The sequence below is a fragment of the Podarcis erhardii genome (assembly GCF_964252035.2).
Source record: "Podarcis erhardii genome assembly, chromosome: 1".
In the NCBI taxonomy this organism is placed as follows: Eukaryota; Metazoa; Chordata; class Lepidosauria; order Squamata; family Lacertidae; genus Podarcis; species Podarcis erhardii.
In genome coordinates this window covers 17,937,505-17,964,780 of record NC_138497.1, presented here as the reverse complement: position 1 = coordinate 17,964,780, position 27,276 = coordinate 17,937,505, and the positions used below count along the sequence as shown (strand labels likewise).

Below are 27,276 nucleotides of genomic sequence, written 5' to 3'. Positions count from 1 at the left end.
AGTTGTTTTTCTCTTTGACATCTGATGGGAGGGCATTCCACAGGGTGGGTGCCACCACCAAGAAGGCCTGGTTCCCTGTAACCTCACTTCTCACAGTGAGGGAACCGCCAGAAGACCCTCAGCACTGGACCTCAGTGTCCGGGCTGAACGATGGGGGTTGAGACGCTCCTTCAGGTATACAGTGGTACCTTCAGGTTACATACGCTTCAGGTTACAGACTCCGCTAACCCGAAATAGTGCTTCAGGTTAAGAACTTTGCTTCAGGATGAGAACAAAAATTGTGCTCTGGCAGCACGGCAGCAGCAGGAGGCCACATTAGCTAAAGTGGTGCTTCAGGTTAAGAACAGTTTCAGGTTAAGTACGGACCTCCGGAACGAATTAAGTACTTAACCCGAGGTACCACTGTACTGGACCGAGGCCGTTTAGGGCTTTAAAGGTCAGCACCAACACTTTGACACTTGGGGTCCCTTACAACACTACGACTCTATGATTCTTTGAAAGTTATGTCCACACATATTGAGACCTGTTTACCCCGTGCAGTGAAGGGTTTTGGAACGATATCCTATGTCTGATGGGTCTTCTGCCATAAAGATGCCGCAGTGACAATTTACTCATGAGTAGCCCGCTGACCTGGATGGCTTATCTGGACTGTTTGACAGTGTGTCTTCCACAGTCCCTGCTGCTTTGGAAGGTTCCATGTGGATCTCATTTTCAGCTGCAAGGTGGAGCTGGTAGCCTGAAGGTGGCTCTTCTCCGTCACTTCATGTCACCAGTGTAGCCAATTAGCAACAGACAGCATGCTTCTCTGCACCACATTTAACTAGCTTAAGGGATCTGATGCCGCAAAATTCAGTGGTGATCACTGGCTTAGATGACTTTAAAAGGAAATCAAACAAATTCATGGAGCACTTGTTGCTGGTTTTTTTAGCCAGGATTCATGGAGCACTTGTTGCTGGTTTTTTTAGCCAGGTTTTTTTAGCCAGGATATTCAGAGGCAGAGTATTTCTGAATACTAGTTACTGGGGTTGGAGTTTGGCAATTGCCTCCATGTTCTGCTTGTATGCTTCCCAAAAATAATCTGCCTGGCCCTTAGCTGACAAGGTTTTCCCACACCTATGCACATTGAAGTGGGGGGAGGGGAGGAGAGAGACCTGCTTTCAGTTTCTCTCAAGTACATGAATATTAGTCACATGTTATGCAACAAGGAATGCCCTGGAAACAAGACCCAGTTACAAGCTTCTCCACATCATAATTATTTCAGTGGGCATTTGAGCCTGGATTCCCAGTGTAGTTCTTAAAAGCCTTTTTCATAAATATTCCATGGCCTTTTCGAGCCTGTAATGTGCCACAGTGACATTAAAGAGGAAGCTGTTCGAAGGGGAGGGATGTCAACAAATTTATCCACCAATAGCGTGCTCTTTTGGCACAAAAGCACATTCTTATCTTTACATCCCATAATGAGAAGGCAGAGCCAGAACTGGTTGCTGTGTAAACTCCTTGGGTACAGTTGAGAAGAAGAAGAGAGAGAAAGAACTATTTCTCTTTGGCTAACATTTCTTCTGCTTGCCCTGACGGAGGAACGAGTTCTGCATTGGTGCTATTATTTTTCCCTGCGGTTTTTTTCCCTGAGAAGCATTAAAGGAAACTTCTTTTCACATGATGTCAGACTGCGAAGGGATAGCTGTGGGTAAGTGCCAGAATTATATTTACCACACTGTCCTGAAGTCTAGTTCACAGCCTCGGCTTTCAAAGGAGGCGGATGAGAAAAGCAGAACAATTCTAAGCCAAATGTTTAGTCCTGTCAGTTCAGGCACAGCAAGGCTGCAAACAGTCAGAGTGTTTTAGTCTGATTTCCCCCTCCAAAACCAGCCAGGTTCTTGCATAGCTGTTGTTGGACATTTGCTGCAGAGGTTATGTGGGGTTTTAAAAATGTTTTTCTTTGCTTGAAGCTTTGAATAATAGATCTATTAAGGTTCTTATCTGACGTATTTTTAAAAATCTAACTTCGTGCTTCTGGGGGAGGAATGCTATTAATAATTATATATGTATGAAAGGATATTGGGTGACAAACTGGTGAGAGCATGCAAAGTGACTAATTCTGTCAAAATGGCAGTGTCCAAATCTGTCCTTTAGAGCACTTGGAGAGGAATGTCTGGGAATGGGACCAGAAATAAGCATCCTCTTGTAACTTACTTGTGTCACTTCCTAACTGCAAAAGGGCGACAGAAACGGAGGTGGGAAGCAATAAATATTAATCCAATTTTGGGGCAGGAGACATAACTTCACTTCAGTTTCAAAACAAGCATAGCAAAGCTAAGCCCATTCCCTTGCCGCACTCCAGATCCAACAGTACAAATTTTTATCCTTTTCCACATAGCATAGTTTAAAGCCATCGCGGAACTGTTTTGTTTTGTGGACATGTCATGGAGCAATGCCCACTTTTGGAATACCAATTTGGGAGGCTAAGGAAGAGCGACTTTTCCCAGGCCACCCAATTTCCTCCATGGCTTAGCAGAGATTTGAACCGAGACCTGCCAAACACTTTGGTCCCCGGCACCATGAATATCCTCCAACATTTCTCTGATGAAATTAGGGATGTCTCATTCCATAATGATCATTTTACTTTTTATACCCTACACATCTTACTGGGTTTCCCCGGCTACTCTGGGCAGCTTCCAACATATGTAAAAACATTTAAAAAATCAAAAAAAACCTTCCCAATACAGGATTGCCTTCAGAAGGCTTGGGGGTCAGATAACTCCATACCCTCCAACATGTCTCCAATGAAAATAGGGATGTCGTAAGTAAAAGCAGGACATCTGTGTCCCCTTCACAATCCTCAGCCATGGCTGAAGAGGGCTACTTCTGAATGAACTGAAAGCAGAGTTTTCACAGCTAGTAACTACAGAGGTTTCAAAAACTACAACTTGTGCTTAAGGCAAGTGGTGTTGGGGCTTGTTTTTTTTTTTTGCCACCAGGTTTTTTGATTTTGTAGGTAAATTGACCAAACAGTTTGATTTGTTTGCTTGTTTTTATGACTGTGTGCCTTAATATGGTATCTTGTCTACTGCTCTGCAAATGTAAACAAGATGATCAAGAGCTCTGCAAGATGATCAAGAGCTCTCTTTGCAAATAAATGTGTGGCTGCAGAAACTGACTTAATGTGAGAACAAGTTATTCTGTGCTCTGAATGTGTATTTCTGTATTGTAGAATCCACCTGGTTTCGTCTTATATGTATGGTGTCAGCAATCCTTTGCATTAGGAAGGAAGGGAGGAGAGGGGTATTTTTGCTTGCCTTATCAAAAGGCATGCTGTGCCGCTAGTAACCAGAGCAGGTTGCTTGGCCAGCAGAACAGGCCTCAGTTTTAGAATCTGGAAACGTGTTTGCTTGCTAAGCATAGTGAGTCATATCAAGGAAGTGGGAGAGGACAGGACATGGGATTCAGATGACAGAGACAATATTTAATGCACAGCTAATATGAATGAATCTACAGTGATGGCTGTTCATTAAGTTATATTCCCCCAGTTGCAAAAGAAAATGGCTTTGAATGTAATTTCTTGCAGACAGAATGTGATATGACTGTTTTACTGCAGCATCACAATCTGGTTTAACCACTGACTATTCAGCTGATGCCAATCACATCTTGCTTCCCGGGGCCAATATCTTTGAGTGGGTCAATTTTCATCGCAGTCAAAGGGTTAAATATTCTCTCCCTGTGTGCCACAGGTGCGAATCCCACCCACCATCCCCACACAGTGGCTATTTAAAATTTCAAAGTAAGTGTGTCAACTGTTTTCACGTTAATTACCGTTAATATCAAGTTTGCCTGTCAGTATGGTACCTTATTGTACGGCTTCTAATTTCTATGCAAGGCCACAATACGTATTTCGTCTAACTGTTCTCTGTTTCCCCATGGAAGGAGAGGCAAGCTTGCTCCATGTTTATTGGAAATATCCTAAGATAGTGACATACTGGAAACGACAAAGGTTTGACCTAGGTAATATATATGAGGGGTTAAAAATTACTGCTACTGTTTTCTTTTTCTTTCTTTCTTTTAAACAACCATATTTTCTCATGTATTACAGATCCCCATGTATAAGATGACCCCTATTTTTTTGGACCACAACAAAAAAAAATTGGGAGATTGCCCAGAGTTGTTGAGCTTTTGGGGGGGGGGTCACTGCATTGCCGCAATTTTTTGCAAATTATTTCTAAGCGAAAAATAAAAATATTGTCTTATACACAGAAAAATACGGTAGTACCAGAAGATTTCTAAATGTTGATCTAACAGCAGGTAGACGCACAATCTATGACTGAGTGACTGTGAAAGGTTTGGGACATGGTGTACATGAAGAGTAACAGCAACAAACCACAGTTGATCATTACATGCATGAGTTGCAGCTAGCCGCAGGGCCATGTGTTTCCCCTTCCTCTTCCCCTTTCTTTTGTACTTGGAGGGAGGAAATCAGCAGCTTCCATTTGCAATCTGAAACAAACCACAGTTTGCTGTTCTATCTGAAAATGGTAAATTGCGGCTAGTGCGAACCATTGCTCACAAACCAGGATATTAATCCAAAATAAACACAGTAAAATCTGGAGGAGCAGAGTGCTGATATTTAAAGCATTCATATGTCACTGTGTGAGATGTACTAGTTCCTTGGAGCAAATGGGAGTTCGGGCTTTCTGTAGATTGGTGTTTGCTCCGTTTCAGCAGTAAAGAGCAGGTTTTCACAGGGAAAGCAATGTGTGTGTGGCTGCTGTGAGTGCTGGAAGGAAGACTGCTCCTTGCAGAGCCAGTGTGGTGTAGTGGTTAAGAGCGGTAGACTCGTAATCTGGGGAACCGGGTTCGCGTCTCCGCTCCTCCACATGCAGCTGCTGGGTGACCTTGGGCCAGTCACACTTCTGTGAAGTCTCTCAGCCCCACTCACCTCAGAGAGTGTTTGTTGTGGGGGGAGGAAGGGAAAGGAGAATGTTAGCCGCTTTGAGACTCCTTCGGGTAGTGATAAAGCGGGATATCAAATCCAAACTCTTCTTCTTCTTCTTCTTCTTCTTCTTCTTGCTGCAAGACCCATTTCCACGTGGCCTAGGGAGCAGGGCCCACACTCGCATTGAACAACCAAAAGGGGCTCTGGGAGGCCAGAGGGACGTTGCTGGAACAACTCCTGTGTTGGGGCAACTTGCTAAAATGTTTCAAAATGTTTTAAACAGTTTTAATTTTGGTTTCTCCGTTTTGCTTTTGTTGAGTTGGAGTTGGTTAAATGTTTAGCTTGGGTTGGCATTTCTTTTAATTTGGGTATAATTGTAAATTGTTTGTTGTTGTTAGTTTCTATTGACTTATTAGTTTATTTATAGTCTGTATAAGATATTTTGTTTTCTAATGTTTGATGTGTTATTATTATTTTTATATAAGCTGTAAGCCACCCAGAGTGCCAGGGGAAACCCAGTCAGATGGGCTGGATATAAATGATAAAATTATGACTATGATTATTTGTTTTTCTTGGGGCAGACCTGTGCCTAGAAAGCGAGGGCAAAAGGTATGGATAAGCCTGTAGAATAAGCAGAGACCATAATTTCTGTGCTGTGTGCAGCCTACACAAGTATGCAGTCTGGGAACAGCTGCATAATTGTTCTTGCTAGATTGGGTAGGAGGGAAATGAAGGCAGGATAGGGGGAGTTCTTCTGCCTATGACCTCCTCTTGAGTTACAGTAGCTAGATGTAAATTGGCCAATATTTCTTTCCCACAAGAAACCTTAATTATACACAGCTCTTCAGATCTTAGCAGGCAACTTCACCAGTTTGAAAATGCTGGGCTTGTCCTCCTTCCTTTGAATGGAAAATTAAATGTGTTGGGGGATGAGATGACAAGAGCAGAAAATAAAGGGGGCAGAGAAGTGCATGCTGGGACTTTAAAAAACAAGCACCAGGGGGAGGCATATAATTATCATTAAATGCAATGCAAAAATTGTACGTAAATAATTTTTAAAACACATAAACAAAGTCACTAAATGCAAATCAGGAACCAGTCGCATTAAATAGAGGGAATCCATGTGCTCAAAATGAATACTCTTAGCCAGTGCTTTTTCCCCCCTAAAAAAATGTTTAGGGGTACTGATTGATTGATTGATTGATTGATTGATTGTATTTCTATGCCCCTTTTCATTCAAATGAATCTCAAAGCGGCTTACAACCAATAAATAACCATAACATAATAAAACATAATAGCACATCACAAATACAGCTTACATCGTATACAATAATTAACAGATTATCAATAAAACAGTTGCAGCAAAAAAATTATTTAGAAAAACTTAACTAAAAATAAGCTAAACCTCACAGTTACAGCAAGTCACATGATTAACAAATCAATGAGGCATATAGAATCTATAAAATATTAAAAACATTAACAAAATAGCAGCTAAAAATATAAGCCAAGCACTAAGTTCATTCACACAATCTCTGCACCCCCATGACTCATACCCTCTCCCCTTTAAAACAAAATAAAACTATACAGCAAATCAACAAGACAATAAATTGAAATAATAAGAATTACATTTATACTAAAACTAAACTAATCCCCAGCCCTAACAAATGTCCATCCCGCCCACAACAGCGCACAAAACAAGAAAAACATTTAAAACACCATAGATCAGGGGTCAGCAAACGTTTTCAGCAGGGGGCCGGTCCACTGTCCCTCAGACCTTGTGGGGGGCGGGAGTATATTTTGGGGGGGGAAATGATGCAAGAGCCCTACAAGCCCCACTAGCTGCTTACCTGTGTCTTGCTAGCGGCAGGGGCTGGCGGCGGTGGAGGGACGATGAGCGGCATGTGAAGGGGCTCCGGAGAGGGGCTGCTTAAAATGGCGGCCACTTGAGTGCTGCTGCTGCTGGCACCAACAAAGCCCAGCCCCCTTCCTCCTCTAGGCAGGGCGGGGAGAAGCCAGGAGGAGGGAGGGAGGAGGCGCTGCCGGCACCACCGTGTGAGGGAGAGGGAAAGAATGTGCATGCTTGCGATCCACGCGGCAATTCCCAGACCGCCTACGGGCAGGATCCAGAAGGCAATTGGGCCTGATCCGGCCCATGGGCCTTAGTTTGCCAACCCATGCCATAGATTAACAAGTATTTTAAACATTTAAAAACATTTTTGATGTGCTCAGAGTGAGTGTGGGCCCCACCCCCTAGGCCAGGTGGCAATAGGCCTTGAAGCAGGGAACAGCTTTCCCTCCACCTTGACCAGCTGTCCGTCTTCATTCAGCTGCTACTTATGAATGTCAGGTTGCTGGAACATCATCAATCTGCCATTGAATTCTGAAAGAATCTGTGGCTGCCAACCTGGCTATTATTTCTGAGACCTGGCTGGATGAAGCTGAGAATCCCGAATCCACCCAGCTGGCTCCAGTCAGGTGTTTAGCTTCGAACCAGCCTATGGAGGAAATCAGGCCTGTGCACAAAAGATGTAGCATTTAGTATTTTCTCCCCTAGATCTCATGGAGCCATGATTCTCTCTGATAGGTGGTGTTTTGGAAGAAGTGTCTCCTCTGGTTTCTGAAGGAGGATCTTCAGGGTCAAAGCTGTCCTCCAAATCTACTTGTTCATCGCCGAGAAGCTCTTCCAAATCACAACTCTGCTGCTTGAGGGTCAATATTCACTACTGGCTGTTCTTTATTTTTTTTGGCCCTATCAGCATAGTGAAGGGTATTCAAAGTATCTTCGAAGTTCAAAGCTGCTGGGCTCACACATGCAAACATCAAGGTGTGGTTATTGCCTCCCAAGGAATCTTGCAAAAGGCGTGTTAACTTGCAGCCCCTATCATTGCCCTTATTGATTTCCTCCTCAAGAGCGCTGATGACATTCCCCAGGCATAGGAATGCTTCCTTGATGCTAATCCCTCCCCGCAGTCCAACACCTACTGCTTTGGTCTTGCTTTGCCTTTTTGAACCAGCAAGGTCTACAAAGTGCAGCTTGGAATGCAAAATGGTGTTTACTACTCCTCATTTTCTGCTCAATGGTCACGGTGAAGATGGTGCGGGAGCGTGATGACACGGTGTTCATGGCCGTGGCAGCCATCGTTCGGGAGTTGTAACCCCTGCTCCGGGCACTGGGTGATTTCTTTAGCAGGATTCACCACGTACTCAGTTAGCCCCACAACCTTAATAAATAATAATAATAATAATAATAATAATAATAATAATAATAATAATATATTATTATTTATACCCCACCCATCTAGCTGGATTTCCCCAGCTACTCTCATCATCATCATCATTTTATTTGTATTCCGCCTTTCCACAGTTAAAACAATGCTCAAGGTAGCTTACAATATGAAAAGATTTACATAATTACAAACATAGCAAAGTAGTCATAAAAATAAATAAAACACATCAAAAACGACATAACCAAACCGAACAATTTCCACATAAAAATAAAGACACAAAATCAGCAACAGCAGATTAAAATCAGATTAAAAAATTAAAATAAAGATTAAAATCAGCAACAGCAGCAACTCCCAGTAAAACTTTTCCCAAAATACCCCAGTCCTCCTAGGCAGCAGTAGCTATTAAGATCCTGTCAGGCCTCGCCCTAGGCCAGGCTTCCTCAACCTTGGCCCTCCAGATGTTTTGGGAATACAATTCCCATCATCCCTGACCACTGGTCCTGCTAGCTAGCGATCATGGGAGTTGTAAGCCAAAAACATCTGGAGGGCCAAGGTTGAGGAAGCCTGCCCTAGGCCGGGTGGAGAGAGGCAGGAGCGGGGCCCTCAGGCACTCAAGCAGGCGAGTCTTCCTGGGTGGCAGCAGCAGTCCTTATGAGGCCCATCAGGCCCCACCCTTGGCCAGGAGCAGAGAGGCAGGATGTCTCCCCTGGGATCTTCATGGATGCTGACTGACATTGTCTTCTTTTGGGTTGGTGCCAAGAGGTCTAAGATGGGATGACCCTGGCCTCTTCCTTCAAAATGTTATAATGTTATATTCAATTACTCCTTCAGGTACTCTCATTTTCCTACTCATATTGAAATACTGCCCCTCAACGAGGCCAAACTTAGTTTCACAAAATGTTTAGGCGTATGCGTCCCCCCAGAAAAAACGCACTGCTCTTATCCATACAGCAGGCTTCACCAGCCTGGTACCTTCCAGGTGTTTGGGAACCATAACTCCCATCAACCCCAGCCAGCATGCCAAGGCTGCCAGAAAGAGAGAAAATACAGCCGTACTTGGGTTTTTGAAAAGCTTTGTTCTCGAACGTTTTGGCTCCTGAACGCTGCAAACCTGGAAGCGACTGTTCCGGTTTGCTAACTATTTTTGGGAGCTGAACGTCCGATGGGGCTTCCGCGGCTTCTGATTGGCTGCAGGAGCAATTGGGGAGGTGCCTGTATTATTAACTCTTGTCGCTTTACTCATGAAAGTGTCCCAAACTGACTTACAACAGAAACACTAAAACCAAACACAACAAACATATCCTCTACCAATAGGTGCTCTACCAACAAGCCTTGAATATTACAAGGGACTGAAACTATCCAGGGTCTGTGATCTTCCCGAGTTTCAAAAATGGCACACAACTGCACACACTGGCACTTTCGCAGACAAGCAACTTAAAGAAAGCAGGGCAAGCGTAATGTGATCGTAGCTGCGTAAAGCGACCAGACAAAAACATGCTGCAGTGCTCTGAATCAGCTGCAAGCGAGAGGGAAATGCTGTGCTACTGGGCATATCTCAGATGTCCTCATTACCTCGATGAGGCACTGTGACAAGGTCAACCCAAAGCAGACATGGATGTAGCTTGGTCTTTTAGCCCCAAGTCACTGACTCCAGTAATGAAAGTAGATTATATGGCTTTTTGAACTGCCCTAGAGTTGTACCAGTACTCTGAGCTGAGCGAGGCATGCAGATGAGAAGTTTGGCCGGCGATGCATTGTGTTTCCCCTGCATTCTGTATGTATCCTGATTTTGGGATCATTTTCCCCAGCTGGTTTCCAATTGGTGATCCCACCCAGGGGGGTCTGTGGCACATACCCATCAACTGTCCAGGAAATCCCCATTCCGGGGGCCATGTGCTCAAAAACACATAAGATCATGGCAGGATGCGTGTGTTGCATGAGATCGCGGCACCCAAAAATGTGTGGTTTGGGGCACCATGGTTTTGTACAGGTCACATGACTCTCGCAGGTTCACATTTGGGCAAGCCATTTCCTTCATATAATGCATTCTTGTATGTTGTTTCCCCTAATATGTTTATTTATTTACTTCATAACATTCATGCACCGCTTGATTTATATATTTTTTAAAAAACAACAACACCTCAAAGCGCTTTACAAAAAAAGATAAAACAACAAAATCAAGAAAAAATTACAGCCCTACTTTAAAACAGAGAAAACTTAGAACACTAAAACAGATTGGAATTGCCTCAGCTTTTATATGCACATGTTAACGTGTGTGGGTTTTTTGTACACATTCTTTGACTGGAGTTCAATGCACTGCAAAATGCAGCGAAACACGCCTTTTGCAGGACGGCTGCGTTTCGATTCGCTTATTGTTTCAGAAAATGCGAATTATGTAGCTTCTCCTTTAAATGCAAACTGAACTGAGTATGTTCCCCATCCGTATCTGTGGGTAAAGAGAACTCTAAAGTCCATTTCCCAAGAGACACCTGTACCAACAGATTTTAAGCGCAAAAGACATTTCCGTCTCTTTGAGAGGACTGGGGTTTGCTTTGGCTTCTTTCCACAGTAGCAATTATATCGACATACTTGCACTATCCATTAGCAGAAAGTACATGGATGTTCCGCCATCCCTGCATGTAGATAAAAGCAAAACACTTCAATTATCTTAGTGCTTTCCCTCGTGTGTATTATTTTCCTTTTGTAAAGCAGTGGCGCTCAATTCCTATAGGGGCTTAGCTGATTTTGACGCATTCAGCATTTTGATTAGAAAACGTGCTCCCAGTGTAATCACCCCGATTCTTACTTACAGCCCCTTTGACTCCGGAATAAATCTGTGAAGTTGAGCAAAGGATCTTCAAGTGTTGTAGCCTTCCTCCTTCCTGTCCTTCTCAAACCACCTGGTGCCCTAAAGATGCTGGAGACTACAGCTCCCATCAACTACTGGGACTGATGGGAGTTGTGGTCTGGAGGGCACCTTGTTGGCACTAGGCATGCTTACGGAATTCAGTCTTTGGGAATGTTGTTGTGAACTGAGCCAAGCTGCAGCCACACACACACCATACATTCTTTGGGGGGGAGCTGTGACTGTTTAAGGTGGTATCAGGGGGATTTGAACACTCACAGCTTCCCTAAAGAATTCTGGGAGTTGTAGTTCTTCAGAGAACCTGATTCCCCTCACAGACCTACAGTTCCAGAGTCGTTTCTTCCTAGGGAACTCTGACAATTGCAGCTCCATACCCTTCAAGCGTCCCTATTTTTCCCGGGACATAGGGGCCTCCTAAGAACTCTCTCTGCCCTTTTAGCAAACTACAGCTCCCAGGATTCTTTGGTGGAAGCCATGACTGTTTAAAGCAGAATCATAGTGCTTTAAATGTAGGGTGTGAATGTGGCCTGCATTTCTCAGACTAAAGTGCGGATCAAAACTCAATGTGCAGATTTGAATTTTTTATTTTTATTTTTATTTTTTTATTAAAGATTTTCTTGATTTACAAAAGTGTGTGCAATGTCTCTCTCTTGTATTTTTACCCCCGTGTAACATTTTTACAAATCAGTTTCATTTGTTGAGACATTAGGAAGAAAAGGGGGAAAGGGGGGTGGGAGATGGGTGGGGGTGGGGTCGGGTGGCGATGTTTCTATTTTACTTACTGTATGTAGGGTTTGGTGTCAGCGTTGTTTGTGCAGTTTCTTTGCCGTTTACCTGTGTTCCTTTGCTGGTGAGAGAGGTTGGGGTTGGCCTAGAGTGTGGTTATTCATTTGTGGTTGGCTGTGGTGTTCTTTGTTTTCATGTGTGAGTGAGGTGGGTGGGTTTTTTGGATCAGGTTAGCTGGAACTTTTTATTTTGAGATAAAATTGTATTTAAAAACACATAATTGTGGATTTTCTTTAAAAAAAAAATGCAGATCATTGCAGAAATGAGATTGAATGACATATGGGAAAGTGGCATGTACTGAAGTAAATCATTGTTCATCTGTACACGACACACATAAAGAGCCAAGAAAATGAATGATGAAGAGAACCTTTGCGTGGCATGTTGCTGAATGCTTGTTTGTGAATGGTGCCTTTTTCTTTCTTTCTTTTTTGCTGTGGTATTGATGAATTCAGATGTGACGAGATTAATATTGCTGGAGAGAGCCCTGCAGTTGAGCTACGGGAATGTCTCTACATTCATTTAATGGCCTTTTGCTGAGAAACTGAATTGCCTTTTCTAGCTCTGATGCAAGTAGGGCATAGATCTTAGGGCGGTTTACAACATAAAAACATAATAGAAAAAAACACAAAATACATAATAAGGGCATTGATGTTTAGCCCTATATTAAGCAAGATTTAAATGATTTGCAAATTTAATAAACCAGAGCCACCACCTATTGTTAGAAGAAAAGGTTGTACAGTGGTACCTCTGGTTAAGTACTTAATTCGTTCTGGAGGTCTGTTCTTAACCTGAAACTGTTCTTAACCTGAAGCACCACTTTAGCTAATGGGGCCTCTTGCTGCCGCCGCGCCACCAAAGCACGATTTCTGTTCTCATCCTGAAGCAAAGTTCTTAACCTGAAGCACTATTTCTGGGTTAGTGAAGTCTGTAACCTGAAGCGTCTGTAACCTGAAGTGTATGTAACCTGAGGTACCACTGCATATAATGTTGATTTTTCATTTCTATTTTAGTAACACCACAGAGCCAAAATTATCTTAAAGAACTAGAAGGAGGTCTTTAATCTCACCTCTTACTGATTAAAATTTGCCATCATGAATAAGCAGTAGGTCCAGCTGAGCAGTTTTAGTTGATTAGTTGATTCCAAAGCTGTAGTTGATTTAATCTGCTCATCGAAGTGATTAACCCTTGCACCCCACAATAGCTTCATGAAAATTATTCCAAGTCATACAAAGATCTTTTATCACAAGTCAAGGGACGTGATAAACTTAATTCTCATTTTCAAAAAAGGACTGTCGGAAATTCTTAGCTCTCACCATGTTCCAGAGATGTTATCCATTTATTCACAGCAACATTTCAAATATGCTCAGTCTGGTCTATAGAGGTGACCCCCGTCCTCATAGATCAATTCCTCTATGTGCTGCATATTAAACCATCATTTAGCACAACAGGGGAGGAAGTGTGAAGAAGTTGTTTGTATCAGCCTCCTAGGTTTAAAACAAAACTACAGGTTCTATATCTTGCACCAACCCCACCACTAGTAAGTACCTGTGTTACAGATGATTCATTGGATCCCAGTTTGACTATCACAAGCGAGGTGGCAGGATAACAGCTGAATACTATTAAAAGCATAGATCAGGCTTTCCCAAACCTCTGAGCTCATTGACCCTCTAATGAGCTTATCAAGCTATCATCAACCCCACCCAACCCAATTCTTGGGAATGTGAGTCAACAAACATCAATGTATAATCAACATTTATCAAGCAACAATCCTTGGAGGTTTTCCAAAAGGCAGCTTGTTTTGATATCTTTGCATGTTTGGAAGAGAGAAAGAGGAGTGTTTGCATTATTCTTTGGCGCAGTAGGAAGTAATTGTTCTAAAAAGCAAGATGCGTCCTTTATTTCCAAGACACGTAGTTCTCAGTTAATTTTTGTGTGCGATTACTTATAAGCTTCTTTCCCTTCACCTGGCCCTTTTTAAAAACTCTCTTTTGACCCCTAGTCATCTCCTGCACAGTCCCATCTACCCCACAAGGGAGGGGCAATAGCAACCACTTTGGCAAACAGATGTTTAATATATACTAAATCACTTCCTTCCCTTGCCACACCTCAGCTAATCCTGTGAATCAAAGGCAGTCCAAAGCGGTGCGTTAAATTAGCAGGAATTTGATGTGACAACAACCCCCTAGGCAGCAGGCCTGAAGATGATGAAAAGCAGGTAAGAGTCCCTGGCAAAGGAATGTGGATGTGTAGGAATAACATTATCCAAATGGGCTCACAGCCGATGCAAGAGAGTGGTCCTGCTGAGACACATGAATGAGAGCATGTCAGAAGTGTCCCCTTGCTGCGCACAAAACATTTTCAAGAGCACCCCCGCGATCCATGGACGTTGCAAGCAACAATAGATCACAAAGCGCCTGGATTGTGGAATGCAACCTACATCTGCGGCAGGAGGCCATTAGAGTAAAGAAAAGAAAAAGATAGACGCCTCCTCCCTATAAGTAAAACATTTCCATGTTTCAGCCTGATTGAAGATTTTCAAGCCCTGGGTGCTCAAAGAGATAACGCTGCGGGAACTCTCTCTCTCTCTCTTAAAGGGGGGGAATCTTCACTCTGTCTGAGATCTTATGTTAGAACAAGGGAGCTTTTTGTCAGACCAAGACCTGAGCCGAGCTACTTGATAAATTAAATTACCTTGTCCTGAGAATGGAGAGGAAATATGGGGCTAGAATCTGCTGGAGCATTTTGCCATAGAAGACTGAGATGGTATGCTTTGTACCGGCTCTGCTGCTACTGTGGTTAAGTCAGATCCAGGCGAATGTGTTGGTCCTCTGAAATCACACCCAGAGGGGCGGTAAAAACAGTATTTATTAGGATGATAGGAACAGTAAAGCAGCACTCATTGGGATCATACTGTGTATAATGTTTGTAGTAAAGGTAAAGGGACGCCTGACCGTTGGGTCCAGTCGTGGATGACTCTGGGGTTGCGGCGCTCATCTCGCTTTATTGGCCGAGGGAGCCAGCGTACAGCTTCCGGGTCATGTGGCCAGCATGACTAAGCCGCTTCTGGCGAACCAGAGCAGCACATGGAAACGCCATTTACCTTCCAACCAGAGCGGTGCCTATTTATCTACTTGCACTTTGACGTGCTTTCGAACTGCTAGGTTGGCAGGAGCAGGGACTGAGCAACGGGAGCTCACCCCGTCGCAGGGATTCGAACCGCCACCCTTCTGATCGGCATTCCCTCCCACCCCATCCTCTTACGTTTGATATTTGTTGAGCACCCTGCCTGAGGAAGAGTTCTGCGTAACTCAGAACCTTGCACGCCACATTGTGTCTTTCGCCCTGGGATCACTAGATATAAGATGGGACAGAAAATAAATAAATAACAGGCTCTGAGCCAAGATTGGCCTGAATAGAGATATTGTTTTACTCTTCTTGTGAATTCTGCCTCATCTCTGTGGTTGTTTCTGCTGACTCTTTTGCTGTTAAATAGGTTGGGCGTTTGCTCTGGGCAAGTGGAGTAGGAGAGGATGGTAGGAGGAACGATCACATGAGACCTTTTGGCTGCATTGCCGCTGAGTTTAGGAGACACAACTGCAGTTGCATTTAATGGTCTTATGTAAAACGTACAGACAAACCTCGGTTCCCAAACACCTGCGTTTTGGAACGCTTTGGCTCCCGAATGCCGAAAACCCAGAAGTAAGTGTTCTGATTTTTGAACGTTTTTCGGAAGTCGAACGTCAGACACAGCTTCCACTTGAGTGCAGGAAGCTCCTGCAACCAATCAGAAGCCGCGCCTCGGTTGTCGGAACATTCCGGAACGGGCTTTCAGAACAATACATTTTGACTATTAATGTAAAAATGTGGCTATGGACCCTTCGGCAGTGAAGGAGGGTGCCCGTGTAAAGAGAGCTGTAGCAAGAATAATCTTAAGATAAAACTGGTTAGCAAATAGGAAGGACAGGGTAGGAATCTGTTTAATGAATGTGGCAATTTATTTAATGAATGAATTTATTTAATGAATTACTTGTGATCGTGGGTGAAATCCAACGATGTCCATCCACCTGTGAAATAGACTCTGTTGGCAGTAACAGATTCCCCCAGCACCCCCAAGTTTGCCCCAGGGGATAGGAGAACAACCAGAGTCTATGCGCCTGAACCCCTCAAGGAACTGAAGCTACCACTCCCCATTGCAAGTACAATACAGGCAACCGCAATGCCTCCAGGACCACTTCTCCCCATATAAACTGTCCTGGACTCTGTGTTCATCTTCTGAAGCCCTTCTTTGTGTGCCTCCTCCTTGAGAGATCCAGAGGGTGGCAACCTAAGAACAGGGCCTTTTCTGCAGTGGCTCCCTGTTTGTGAAATGCTCTCCCCAGGGAGGTTCACCAGGCACCTTCTTAATATACCTTTAGACACCAGGAGAAAATGTCCCTCTTTAACTAGGCCTTTGGCTGATTAATATTCTACAGCCTTTGTATTTTATTCTGTGAACTCTTTTCTTCTTTCTCCTCTTACAGTCATACCTCGGGTTGAATACGCTACGAGTTGAGCGCGTTTGAGTTGCGCTCCGCAGCAACCCGGAAGTAACAGAGCATGTTACTTCCGGGTTTCGCCGCTTGCGCATGCGCAGACGCTCAGAATGACGTCACGCGCATACGCAGAAGCGGTGAAAAGCAACGCGCGTGTGCACAGACATGCCGTCGCTAATTACGTTTCTTTTAGCATTACTGGATTATGGCCAGAAATAGTTTTTATTAAGGTGATTTCAGTTAAAAGAAATAAAGTGATATGGGGCGGGGGTGGGGTGGGGGGGAGAAGGAAAAGTGAGAGGAAGAAAAACAACAAAGATACATATAAAAATGAAAATATACCCAAAAAAGCAATATATGACATTCCCATACATTCTTTTATAAATTGGTATAGTGTTATTGTCCTAGCACTTATATAAATGCTAATGGCCTACTACATTTTGTATAAACTCATTCCAAATGTTATCATATTTTCCAAACAGAATTTGCGCCTGTAAGCAGTGATGTCATATTGTCAGTCCATTGATTGAAGGCTTATCGTATCTTTAATTTTCCAATTCCTCAACATCAAATCTCTTGGCCACCATTAGCACATGGAAAATCCATTTCCGTTGTCCCGTTGATAATTTCCATACTGCAGATATACCGGTATACAGTTCAATAAAATATTTTCCGCTGAAAGATTTAACCTTTTCTGCACAGTCATAGTTACACAGTCCAGCACTTTCTCCCAAAACCTGTTAAGTAAAGAACACTGTACAGACATGTGTTTCAGAGAGGCATTGTCCTTGCCACATCTCCAACACTGAGCTATCTTAGGTAACCCTTAGTTAATCCTGCCTCCACTCCATGGCTGTTTCTGCTGACTCATTTGCTATTAAATAGGTTGGACACATGCTTCCTGAATTTACAGCGGTTTGTCCATGCTCTAAGCACATCACATATCCATCCACTCCTATTTCATTTCAGCTTATCTCCAGAGAAGCCTGCCTCAAATTCTCATAGATTTGAGTCTAAACAGGACCCTGTCTGAGTACGAATGTTTGCTTCTTCTTTTTAAAAGGGAATCTTTTTGAGTTACCAACATCAGAACTAATCCATCATGGGCAGTGGCCCATAATAATGAATAGAGGCAAGATCAGTACATCTGTCAATTCCAAGGGTTCCCCAAGTAAGCTCTTTTTGCTATTAATAGCAGACCAGCAAATACATTTGTGCTCGTATAGCTTTAACAATCAGGTTTGGAATATGATCTTCGGAAATATACCACAGTATATATTGGCACTATTTAATAACCCCACAGGGTATTTATTTATTTCATTCACTTATCAGAAAGCGCCCCAAAGTGCGCTCACAATGAAAAACATCAACAATAGATACATATATAAAAACAATTTAAAGTCCAATACAGATGAAGGGTTGCATAAAAAAATCTCCAATTTAATTGGCGTATTGGAAAAGGAAGAACTTAAGATAGGCACCAAAACGATAATAGAGATGGTGCCAGTTTGATTTGTAATGGAAGGGATTTCCAGTGGGTTTGTGCCACCATACTAAAGGCCCAATTCCTAAATTGAACAGAATGGACTTCCTGGTATGACGCTGTTTTCAGGAACCCCTCTTCTGCAGTATGCAGTGATTGGCTACAAACCTGACAACTGTCCCGGAAAAAACAGGACATTCCATTTTTTCCTGTGAGAGCATGGCAGCCATTTTGGACAGCTTGCTCTCACACAATTTTGGATTGAGATCTCACCCCAGAAAAACATTTCTCCTCCAGATCCATGATCTTCACACTGTGCCCTAAAATGTGCATTTTTGGGGTGCTGTTCCTGAAAAAGCACTTTTTCTAGGTCTGCGATCTTGCGTGTGTAATGTGACTCGCATGGGATTGTAGACCTGGAAGATGACATCCTGGATTTGGGCCGTGAAATATACTCAGAGTCGAGTGTGAATTTCATGCTCTTTATTCAGCTCATAGTAGCAATGAATGAAACTTTCCCCAAAACGTCTAGCAATATATACATGATTTATACAATGGGCCCTGTGTGATTGGCTAATTCCAGGCTGCTCCCGTAGGCTAATCAGGTTGTAGATTAACCTCCTCCAGAAGCCTGAACGGCTGCTCCTTTAGGCCAATCATGTTGCTGATTCACTTCATCTAGGAGCCTGATTGGCTGCTCCTGCAGGCCAATCAGGTCGCTCATTCACTTCCACCTGGAGCTGGATTGGGTGGCTCCTGCGGACTAATCAGACTTCTGCATTCTGGATCCTATTGATCTAGGATTCAGCTCAGTACATAACAGGTCGCCATTGTGTTGGACGGTATGTGGTTAGGTATATCAGGAGCAAGATGATATTTAGAGGGCCCATTGGTCAGATACATCATGGTGGGTCATGGCTCTTTATATCTCTCCATAGCTGGTACTTGTGTGCTTTATTCGGCCACTAGATGTCTCTGCATGTTACATGGAGCATCAAATCGGGGTAAGGTGAGATCTCTGATGAACGATGGAGATCTAGATATGTGGCAAACAGCTGAATGCTTGTTCTTCATACAGTTGTTGCGTTTCAGCAAGCAATGTTTCGTTTCTCAGTTGCACGGGCATTCCGCATAGCAGTCTGTCAATTTATACCGAAGATGAGCCATTACTCATGGTTCATCCTCGTCTCTTTATGGTTTTTTAGCTCATCAAGCCATAACGTTCTGTAATGCAATACAAGTTATGAATGGAACAAAACGTACAGTGGTATGTCTTTCTACACAGAAGCTTAATAGTAATGCTGCTGATTGTGGAAGCCAGACTGAGCTGTCTGAACATTCATGTGGAGTGAGCAGGAAAAAAATAGCTTTGAGCTGTGAGTGAATACGATAGGAAATATTTCTACTCATTATAGTCTTTCTCGACTATTAACTCAGCTACTAAAAGAGCTCATGTTTCGCTAACTGTATATTCTAAACCTATAATCCCACCAAGGGATCTGGTGACAACTGAGAAAAAACAACACCAACACCAAACCACAATTGTGAAATGAAAGTGGGTTCTTTATTTCACTAGTATATCCCAAGAGGGAAATAGAGTCCTCTAATTATGCTCATTTATAATATTTAATTTTATGGGGAGGACAACTCTCATTCGGTCTAATTTCCAAGCTCTGCCAGAGATGGGTTCAAAAGTCCACCAGGAACTTTATATCAGAACAGGCTTCGTACAAAAATGACAAGGGAAACACTATAATAAGGGCACATTTGGAGCAACTTGCCTAAATAGAGAGGCAGAGAAGTAATGAAGCAGATTTCTGTCATGTTTGAACTCAGTTCCTTCTCTGTGGAAGGTTGTGTGCCCACTGCTCCTTTAAAGCACATTTGAAACACATTCTTTTCCACAAAGAATTGTGGCCCTGTATTTTAGCCCTCACAGAATTATAATTCCCAGCAATGCTTAACAAACTAGTGCTCAGAATTCTCCAAGCCTTCCTTTTAAGTGGTTTCTGTGAAATGAGAGTGGTGTGGTTATCTTGTATATTTTTCACATTATTGTGGAATATCTGTTATCAGATATCAACAGCATCAGTGTGTCTATGTGCGTAATCTCCATAATCAGGACCAGCAAGATATGGCAAGCATCAGGTCATCAGAGATGGCTGTGTCTCCAGTTTTGTGTTATGCCATGATGCCCCACCGCAGCCATTTTGTGTAATACCACGGCCCCCCCCCCGGGCCACCATTTTATGACTGGCGGTGAAGTGTAGGTGGGTTCAGGCATGACCCAAGACCGAGAATCAGCTCAAAAAAGGACTTATTGGAACATCAGGAACAAGAATGACAAACAGGGGCACTTGGCCCAGTATATATACCTTAAGCTGGCCTGTGATAGGTCACCTGAATGCTGCAATTAGCAAATCACAACACTGGCCCTAGCTCAGCAGGGATTGGCTGCCTGCCAGCAACTAACAATGTCATTGGAGGGTTTAAGAATTCTCTCAGTCTTTTGTGATGCAGGTGAAGTTCCTCAGCTCCAGGAGGCCTGAAGGCCTAGGACTGCATTGCATGCATACAGCCAGGCTTTGGCCTACAATGCTTGCATACATAACAGGCGGACCCAGCACTCTCCCAAAATTCAAAATGTGCCCACTAGTCTGAAACATTTGGTGACCCCAGTGTGGTGTGTACACTACCAAAGTAATTGCAAATGGTCTTGCAATTCCATAAGTTTCCATTTTATGGAGACATAGCCCAATACACAAAGTATTGGTATCTGTGGTTTTCAAACCTGGCTCTCATTGGCACACTTTGGAGCCTTTGCTAAAAACAAAGTAGATCTGACAAGCTGGAAGCCAGTCCACCACTGATGTAGATGTCCAAAATAAGCCCCCATTCATGTGTTACTAATGGTGGTGGTCTTCACATAATGAAAGAAATAGATGGCTGTCCGTTCTCTCTTCTCCGACATGCACTTCAACACCATGTGAACTGGACTCTCAAATGTACAGAGAGCCCATTCATGTAATGTATCTCTCTCTCCCCCCCCACCTTTTTGAGAATAAGACATCTCTTTAACAAATTGGGTATTTGCGCTGCACAAGCATCAAAGGCAAGATATTCTTTGAAGTGAAAGGCATGTTAAGTCTCAGTGAACTGACTGTGCACTGTCCCATTAAACAGTAAACCACTTCAAGCGGTATTAGGGTTGCCATACATCCAGAATTTCCCAGACATAGCCAGGATTCGGCCATCGGAAACCGTGTCCGGGCGGGAATCGCTGAGATGTCCAGGTTCAGGAGAATCCGGACGTATGGCAAGCCACGTCGGAAGTGTAGATTTTGCCAAAAGCTCAACAACTTTTGTGTCGGATTTCCACCTTTCGAAATATGGCAAGCCGAATATACATTTTGTTAAATTAATCCCAGCCTCCAGAACCCCACCACCACCACCACCATGTATTCCCATGAGCTATGAGAAATCCTGCTTCAGGCCTGTATTAGGGGCCGTGCCAGAGATCTGTCTAGAAGGCTGTTAATAAGCCTGTCATTTTACTACCAGCACCTGAGTAGTTTCTCAGCCAGTAGCCAAGGTTTGGCAGAGAACAAAGAGAGGAGCGATGTGTGTGTGTCTCATTCTCCCCCATGTGGGACTCCATTGCCTTGCCAAAGGCCACAAAACAATGGCTGATTTAGAGGAAATGATGGCTGGGTGCAGTGCCTCCAAAAAGCCATTTTCCTTGTAGAAACACCAATCAACCACATCACATAGAAGGACCACTACTCTGTTTCTCAACAGGACCACATCACTTGTTCCTAACCTCATCTCCAATTCATATATATGCAACATTTGCATATGCAAAGGAGGTGCTCTGCCTCTGATCTATGGCCTTTCCCTGTTGCTTTAACCCCTTGGCACCTACCAATGGAGTTCCGATATGGATCTTAACCCCCAACTTGCTGACTGCTCTTTTTAAAAATAATAATAATAATAATTGTATTTGTTTTTGCTTGTTTGATGTATTTTATTTTATTAGGCTTTCAAATTGTATTCAGCATCCATGGTTAATGCGGTTAATACTTTTTTTATCTCAAACAAATCTGCTTCTAAAGCATTTTGACTAGCAGAGCTTTCAAAGAATTGTGAGGATGCCAAACATTTCAGATAGAATGTCTGGGAATGGCAACCTTCAATTAAAAGTCTGTGTTGGAGAGACATGCCCTAAGATGGATATAACAGAGGGATGCAGATTCCTGGTCACTTTGAAATAGCTACTGACCTAAATTGAGTTAGGAATCTGTTTTTTTGTTTTGTTTTTAAAGAAATCTCACCAGAATGAGTCATGAAAATTCATATTGGTTTTCGTAAGGATTTCAGTTGTATTGTGATATTATTCAGGACATGTCCCTTTGTATCCTGACAGCGTCCTTTTAATCCCCTCTTTATAAGCCTGTTACAAGCTTCTGAGTATTACCAGACTGATTACAATTAGGAACATAGGATACTGCCCTATACTAATAGCTCAGTATTGTCCACACTGACTGGGAGCAGCTGGCCAGGGTTTTAGACTGAGGTCTCTCCCAATCCTACCTGGACTTTCCAGAGATTGAACCTTCTGCATGTGTGTGTGCACCTTCCTTTGCCCACTCCCAATTAACTTCTGTCTCCAGGACATTCCAGATAAACATCAGGAATAACTTTCTGACGGTAAGAGCTGTTCAACAGTGGAACCGACTCCCTCGGGAGGTTGTGGACTCTCCTTCACTGGAGGTTGTTACGCAGAGATTGTATGGCTATCTGTCATGGATGATAGATAGAAAGATGATAAGATGATAGATAGATAGATTGATTGATAGATGATAGATGATAGATAGATAGATGATAGATAGATAGATAGATAGATAGATAGATAGATAGATAGATAGATAGATAGAGATAGATAGAGATAGATAGAGATAGATAGAGATAGATAGATAGATAGATAGATAGATAGATAGATAGATAGATAGATAGATAGATAGATAGAGATAGATAGATGATAGATGATAGATGATATAGATAGATAGATAGATAGATAGATAGATAGATAGATAGATAGATAGATGATAGATAATTTATTATGGCCAAAGACCAGCTTGCACAACACAATAAAAACAGTGTTCATAAAGATAAAATATACAATCAGAGCAGACTGCAGCAATAGTTCATGTGTTAAAATTGAGATATATACATACACCCGTACAACTGAGATTTGGGCTACCATAAAAATTTACCCTGAGGCGTCCCAAAGGGCGACTTCAGCATTTCCCTAGTAAGCTATTTTATTCTAGAGGATGATCTGTGCCTACAAATCTGGGCGCAGAATCTGGCTACCAGCCAGGACTTCTTGTGATCTTTGCCTAAGAGGAGAGAATTAAGTTTAGACTTGTCTGAAAGATCGGCGAGCCTCTTCAGCAAAGGATCAATGGTGTCACTACGAATCTCAACATAAAAAGGACATCTAAAAAATATATGTTTGGGGCTTCCTATTTCCCCTAATGGGCAGGCGCAAAGTCTCTGTGCGTACGGGACTCTTCTATAGGAGCCTTCCAGAACCGGTGAGGGCAAGGCCGAGCTTCTAGCAAGAGTGAAAGCCCTTCCTGCGTTTCTGGATGCGAGGAAATAGAGATATGTTGCTGGAGCGATGGATGCTTTAGTTAAGATTCCTGCATTGCAGGGGGTTGGACTAGATGATCCTCAGGGTCTCTTTCTGAAGAGCCCCATGTGTGCACTCCAGTACTTGTGGAGTTCCCATTGTAACTGAAGCTCCACTTGCAGTATCAAAGGTCACTTCAGGAGGAACCTTCTGACACACTCATTCTGAACCAGCTTTTCAGGAAATGGTCCAACGGGCTTTTATATGTGGGAAGCTGAGGTGAAAACCAGGGACTTGGAAGCCCCAGAGCAAACGCCATAAGCTTCTTTGCACCTATCCCATGGATTTCTTTACATTTAAAAGCAAGAAGGAAAGGAATTTGTTTACAGAAGAAGGACAAAATAATTCCTTGTGTGAACCTTCCCTTGACAAAACCCCTCTCTCCGCATAGATAACGAAGGGTGTTGACCAGGATTTAATTCGCAGCTCTGCAAATTACTGTAAAGTAGGATAAAATGAAATTGGTCCCATTTCTGACATCCTTGTCATGCCAGACACTGTATATAAATTAGCAGTGTTCATTTCTTGATGCACATTACAGGTGCCTCTCAAGGAAGATGGATTCTATTTCATTTTCCTTTCATTAGCCCTCACAATAGCCGTGGCACCATTTTTCATCACTAGGACATTTCTGCAGTCTGGATGGCAGAAAAGGACATGAAAATATTGTTTTCCTGCTGCAGTGGGCACACAGCGCATGAGAATAACCCAGGTTTTCCTTTCAATGGCTGGTTACTATACATTAAAGACAGGGATATGCAAATAGTTCAGTAATGAAGGCCAGCTACATGGGCAGCCTTTAAACCAGGAGTGGCAAACCTATAGCCCTCCAGATAACAACAACAAGAACTTTATTTTTTATATCCTGCCCATCTGGCTGGGTTTACCCAGCCACTCTGGGTGGCTTCCAACTCATCTAAAAACATAATATAACATCAAACATTAAAAACTTCCTGATACAGGACTGCCTTCAGATGTCTTCCAAAAGTTGTGTAGTTCTTTTATCTCCTTTCCTTTTTTTTAATATAATTTTTTATTAATTTCCACAAAAAGAATACATAACACATCACATTTTCAACTTTAACAGATTTTCCAATTTTGGACTTCCCTCAGCCTCTCTGACAATCATCCAAATTTAATTTTTAAGTACATAGTTCTTAAATTCACTATTGCCTTTCGAAAACCATTTGAAACCTATTTTTCTTTTTTGCAATATTTCTTTAACCTTTACAGAGCTTCTTTTAATGCCACTAACATTATTTCTCTATCACTTATACCTTCCCAATAGTCCACCAACTTTTTCCAGTCCTTGATAAACTTTTGATCTCGTAGATATCTAATCTTCCCTGTCAATTTGTCCAGTTCTGCATAGTCCATCAACTTTGTTTTCCACTCCTCTATTGTTGGTACTTGTTCTTGTTTCCAGTTCTGGGCCAGTAGTATTCTCGCCGCTGTTACTGCATATTGGAAAAGTTTACAATCCTTTCTATTTATTTCATTTCCTATAATTCCTAAAAGAAAAGCCTCTGGTTTCTTAGCAAATGTATATTTCAACATTTTCTTCAGTTCATTATAGATCAGTTCCCAGAAGCTCTTCACTTTTTTACATTCCCACCACATATGATAAAAAGTACCATCCTTTTCTTTACATTTCCAACATTTCTTACATGTTTTATACATTTTTGCAAGTTTTACCGGTGTAATGTACCATCTATACATCATTTTCATTATATTCTCTTTTAACGCTGTACCTGCAGTAAATTTCATGTTTTCATTCCATAATTTAATCCAATCATCCATTTGTATATTATATCCAAAATCCCTGGCCCATTTTATCATAACCGATTTAACTTCCTCGTCGCTCTTTTATCTCCTTTCCATCTGACAGAAGGACGTTCCACAGGGCAGGTGCCACTACCGAGAAGTCCTCCTGCCTGGTTCCCTGCAGCTTCACTTCTTGCAGTGAGGGAACCACCAGAAGGCCCTTGGAGCTGGACCTCAGTGTCTGGTCTGGACGATGGGGGTGATGCTCCTTCAGGTATACAGGGCTGAAGTCGTTTAGGGCTTTAACGGTCAGCACCAGCACTTTGAATTGTGCTTGGTAACGTACTGGAAGCCAAGGTAGATCCTTTAGGACTATACTTCCCATCATCCCTGGCAGCTGGCCACCCTGACTAAGGCTGATGGGAGTGGGAGTCCACAACAGCCAGAGATTTAGGCTGGTTTTCACAAGGCCACACACACCAGGAGGGCTGACATTTTGCAGTAAGTGAAGTCATACACTTTACCATCCAAACAAGCCCCACTGCACAAGGTTAATCCCAGAGTCTAAAGTCACCTAACCGTACAATTAGCTATAACATTTGTCCTTTAGGATTGCCAACTTTTCAACTGGCCACTGTGACTATGCCTTTAGAAGAGTAAGTCAGTGCAGTATTATTATTATTATTATTATTACTATTACTATAATATATTTGTATACTGCCCTAATACCCATAGATATAAGTGGACAACCATACTTTTATGAATCAGTGGGCATACTTTTAATCTAGCCCTTCAAAAAAGTCGTAACTAAGCATAGCTACCCACTTTGAATGCAGCAATTCCCCCATCCTTGTACTGACCTTTCGCTTGTATGTAGTGAGAACAAGAGCAATACATATAGCGATTCCAAAGGTGAAAACCCTGGCACTGGCGTTCATTGTTGGTGCCACTGGCTTTTGCATCAGGGTGCCAGGATACACCATCACTGTGAACAGGTATGTACTGTAAAATAAAAGACCCCATTGTGAAACTTCCCTCTGCACTGGTGAACATGATACCGCTCTTTCAAATTACGTACCTCACTGAGCCAGCCCCACTATTATAGATTGTAGAGGCTTAATCACCCACCGTTATAGAGGGACAAAGCTTCCTTTCTTAAAGCTTTTTATCCACATGAAATGTTCTGACTCACATCACCTCATGAGGTTCTGATTGCTCAGGGGGAAAACCAGCCCACCGTCTTTCTCTCCTCCCTCACCCTGTTCTCATCTCTACTTTCAGCCAAAGGATATACAAGGCATTACTCATTCCAGCTGACTCCATTTAGGCTGAAGTCACATCAGCTTAAGATTTACTCGGTGCTAATTTTGCTAAATGTGCCTTTACTGAAAGATCATAGAGATAATGCTCACATGGTCAGAATTAACCACAGAAACCCCCCACACTTAAAGCAGACATTTGTAGTTCATACTGGCAAACCTGAACATCTGCAACAGTCGTTGCTTGAGTTCCCTGCCCCACCTTGTGTTTTAGCTAAATTCACAGTTAGATTATGATTCACACACCCCCAAACTTCCCTTAGGGCATCAGGCTCATCCCCTACTGGATAACATGCAGTTGCACCAGGGCTGGCCCAAGGCATTTTGTCACCTGAGGCAAACCACAATATGGCACCCACTGTCCCCACCAGGGAAGAAGGAGTGAGTGAAGATCTACATCAGGAACAAGGGGACAATAAATATCTACATCCGGATCTGCTGCCCTTGTGGATCCTGCCACCCAAGGCACCTCACCTTACCTCATGGGTGGGCCGGCCCAGAGTTGCACCTTGGTAAATGCCTCCCCTCTCCAGGAAGATTCAGAGCTCTTCTGAATGGGTTTATTGAAAGAGATCAATTGCCTATAGCTGAGGACACTTCAAAACTGTCACTGTTATAGTAGAATCTTCGAGTTGGAAGGGACCCCAAGAGTCATCTAGTCCAACCTCCTGCAATAC

At 42.8% G+C, this 27,276-nt stretch overlaps 1 protein-coding gene across 1 annotated transcript in view; it reads left to right on the top strand.

Moving 5' to 3' along the window:
* Positions 1–1,473: 1,473 nt before the first annotated feature.
* EML1 (EMAP like 1) overlaps positions 1,474–27,276 on the top strand; it is a 133,374-nt gene continuing 107,571 nt past the window's right edge. The window contains exon 1 of the mRNA XM_081859869.1: positions 1,474–1,687. Coding sequence (XP_081715995.1) covers positions 1,657–1,687 — 31 coding nt within the window. The 5' untranslated portion in view covers positions 1,474–1,656. The remainder of the gene's footprint in view (positions 1,688–27,276) is intronic.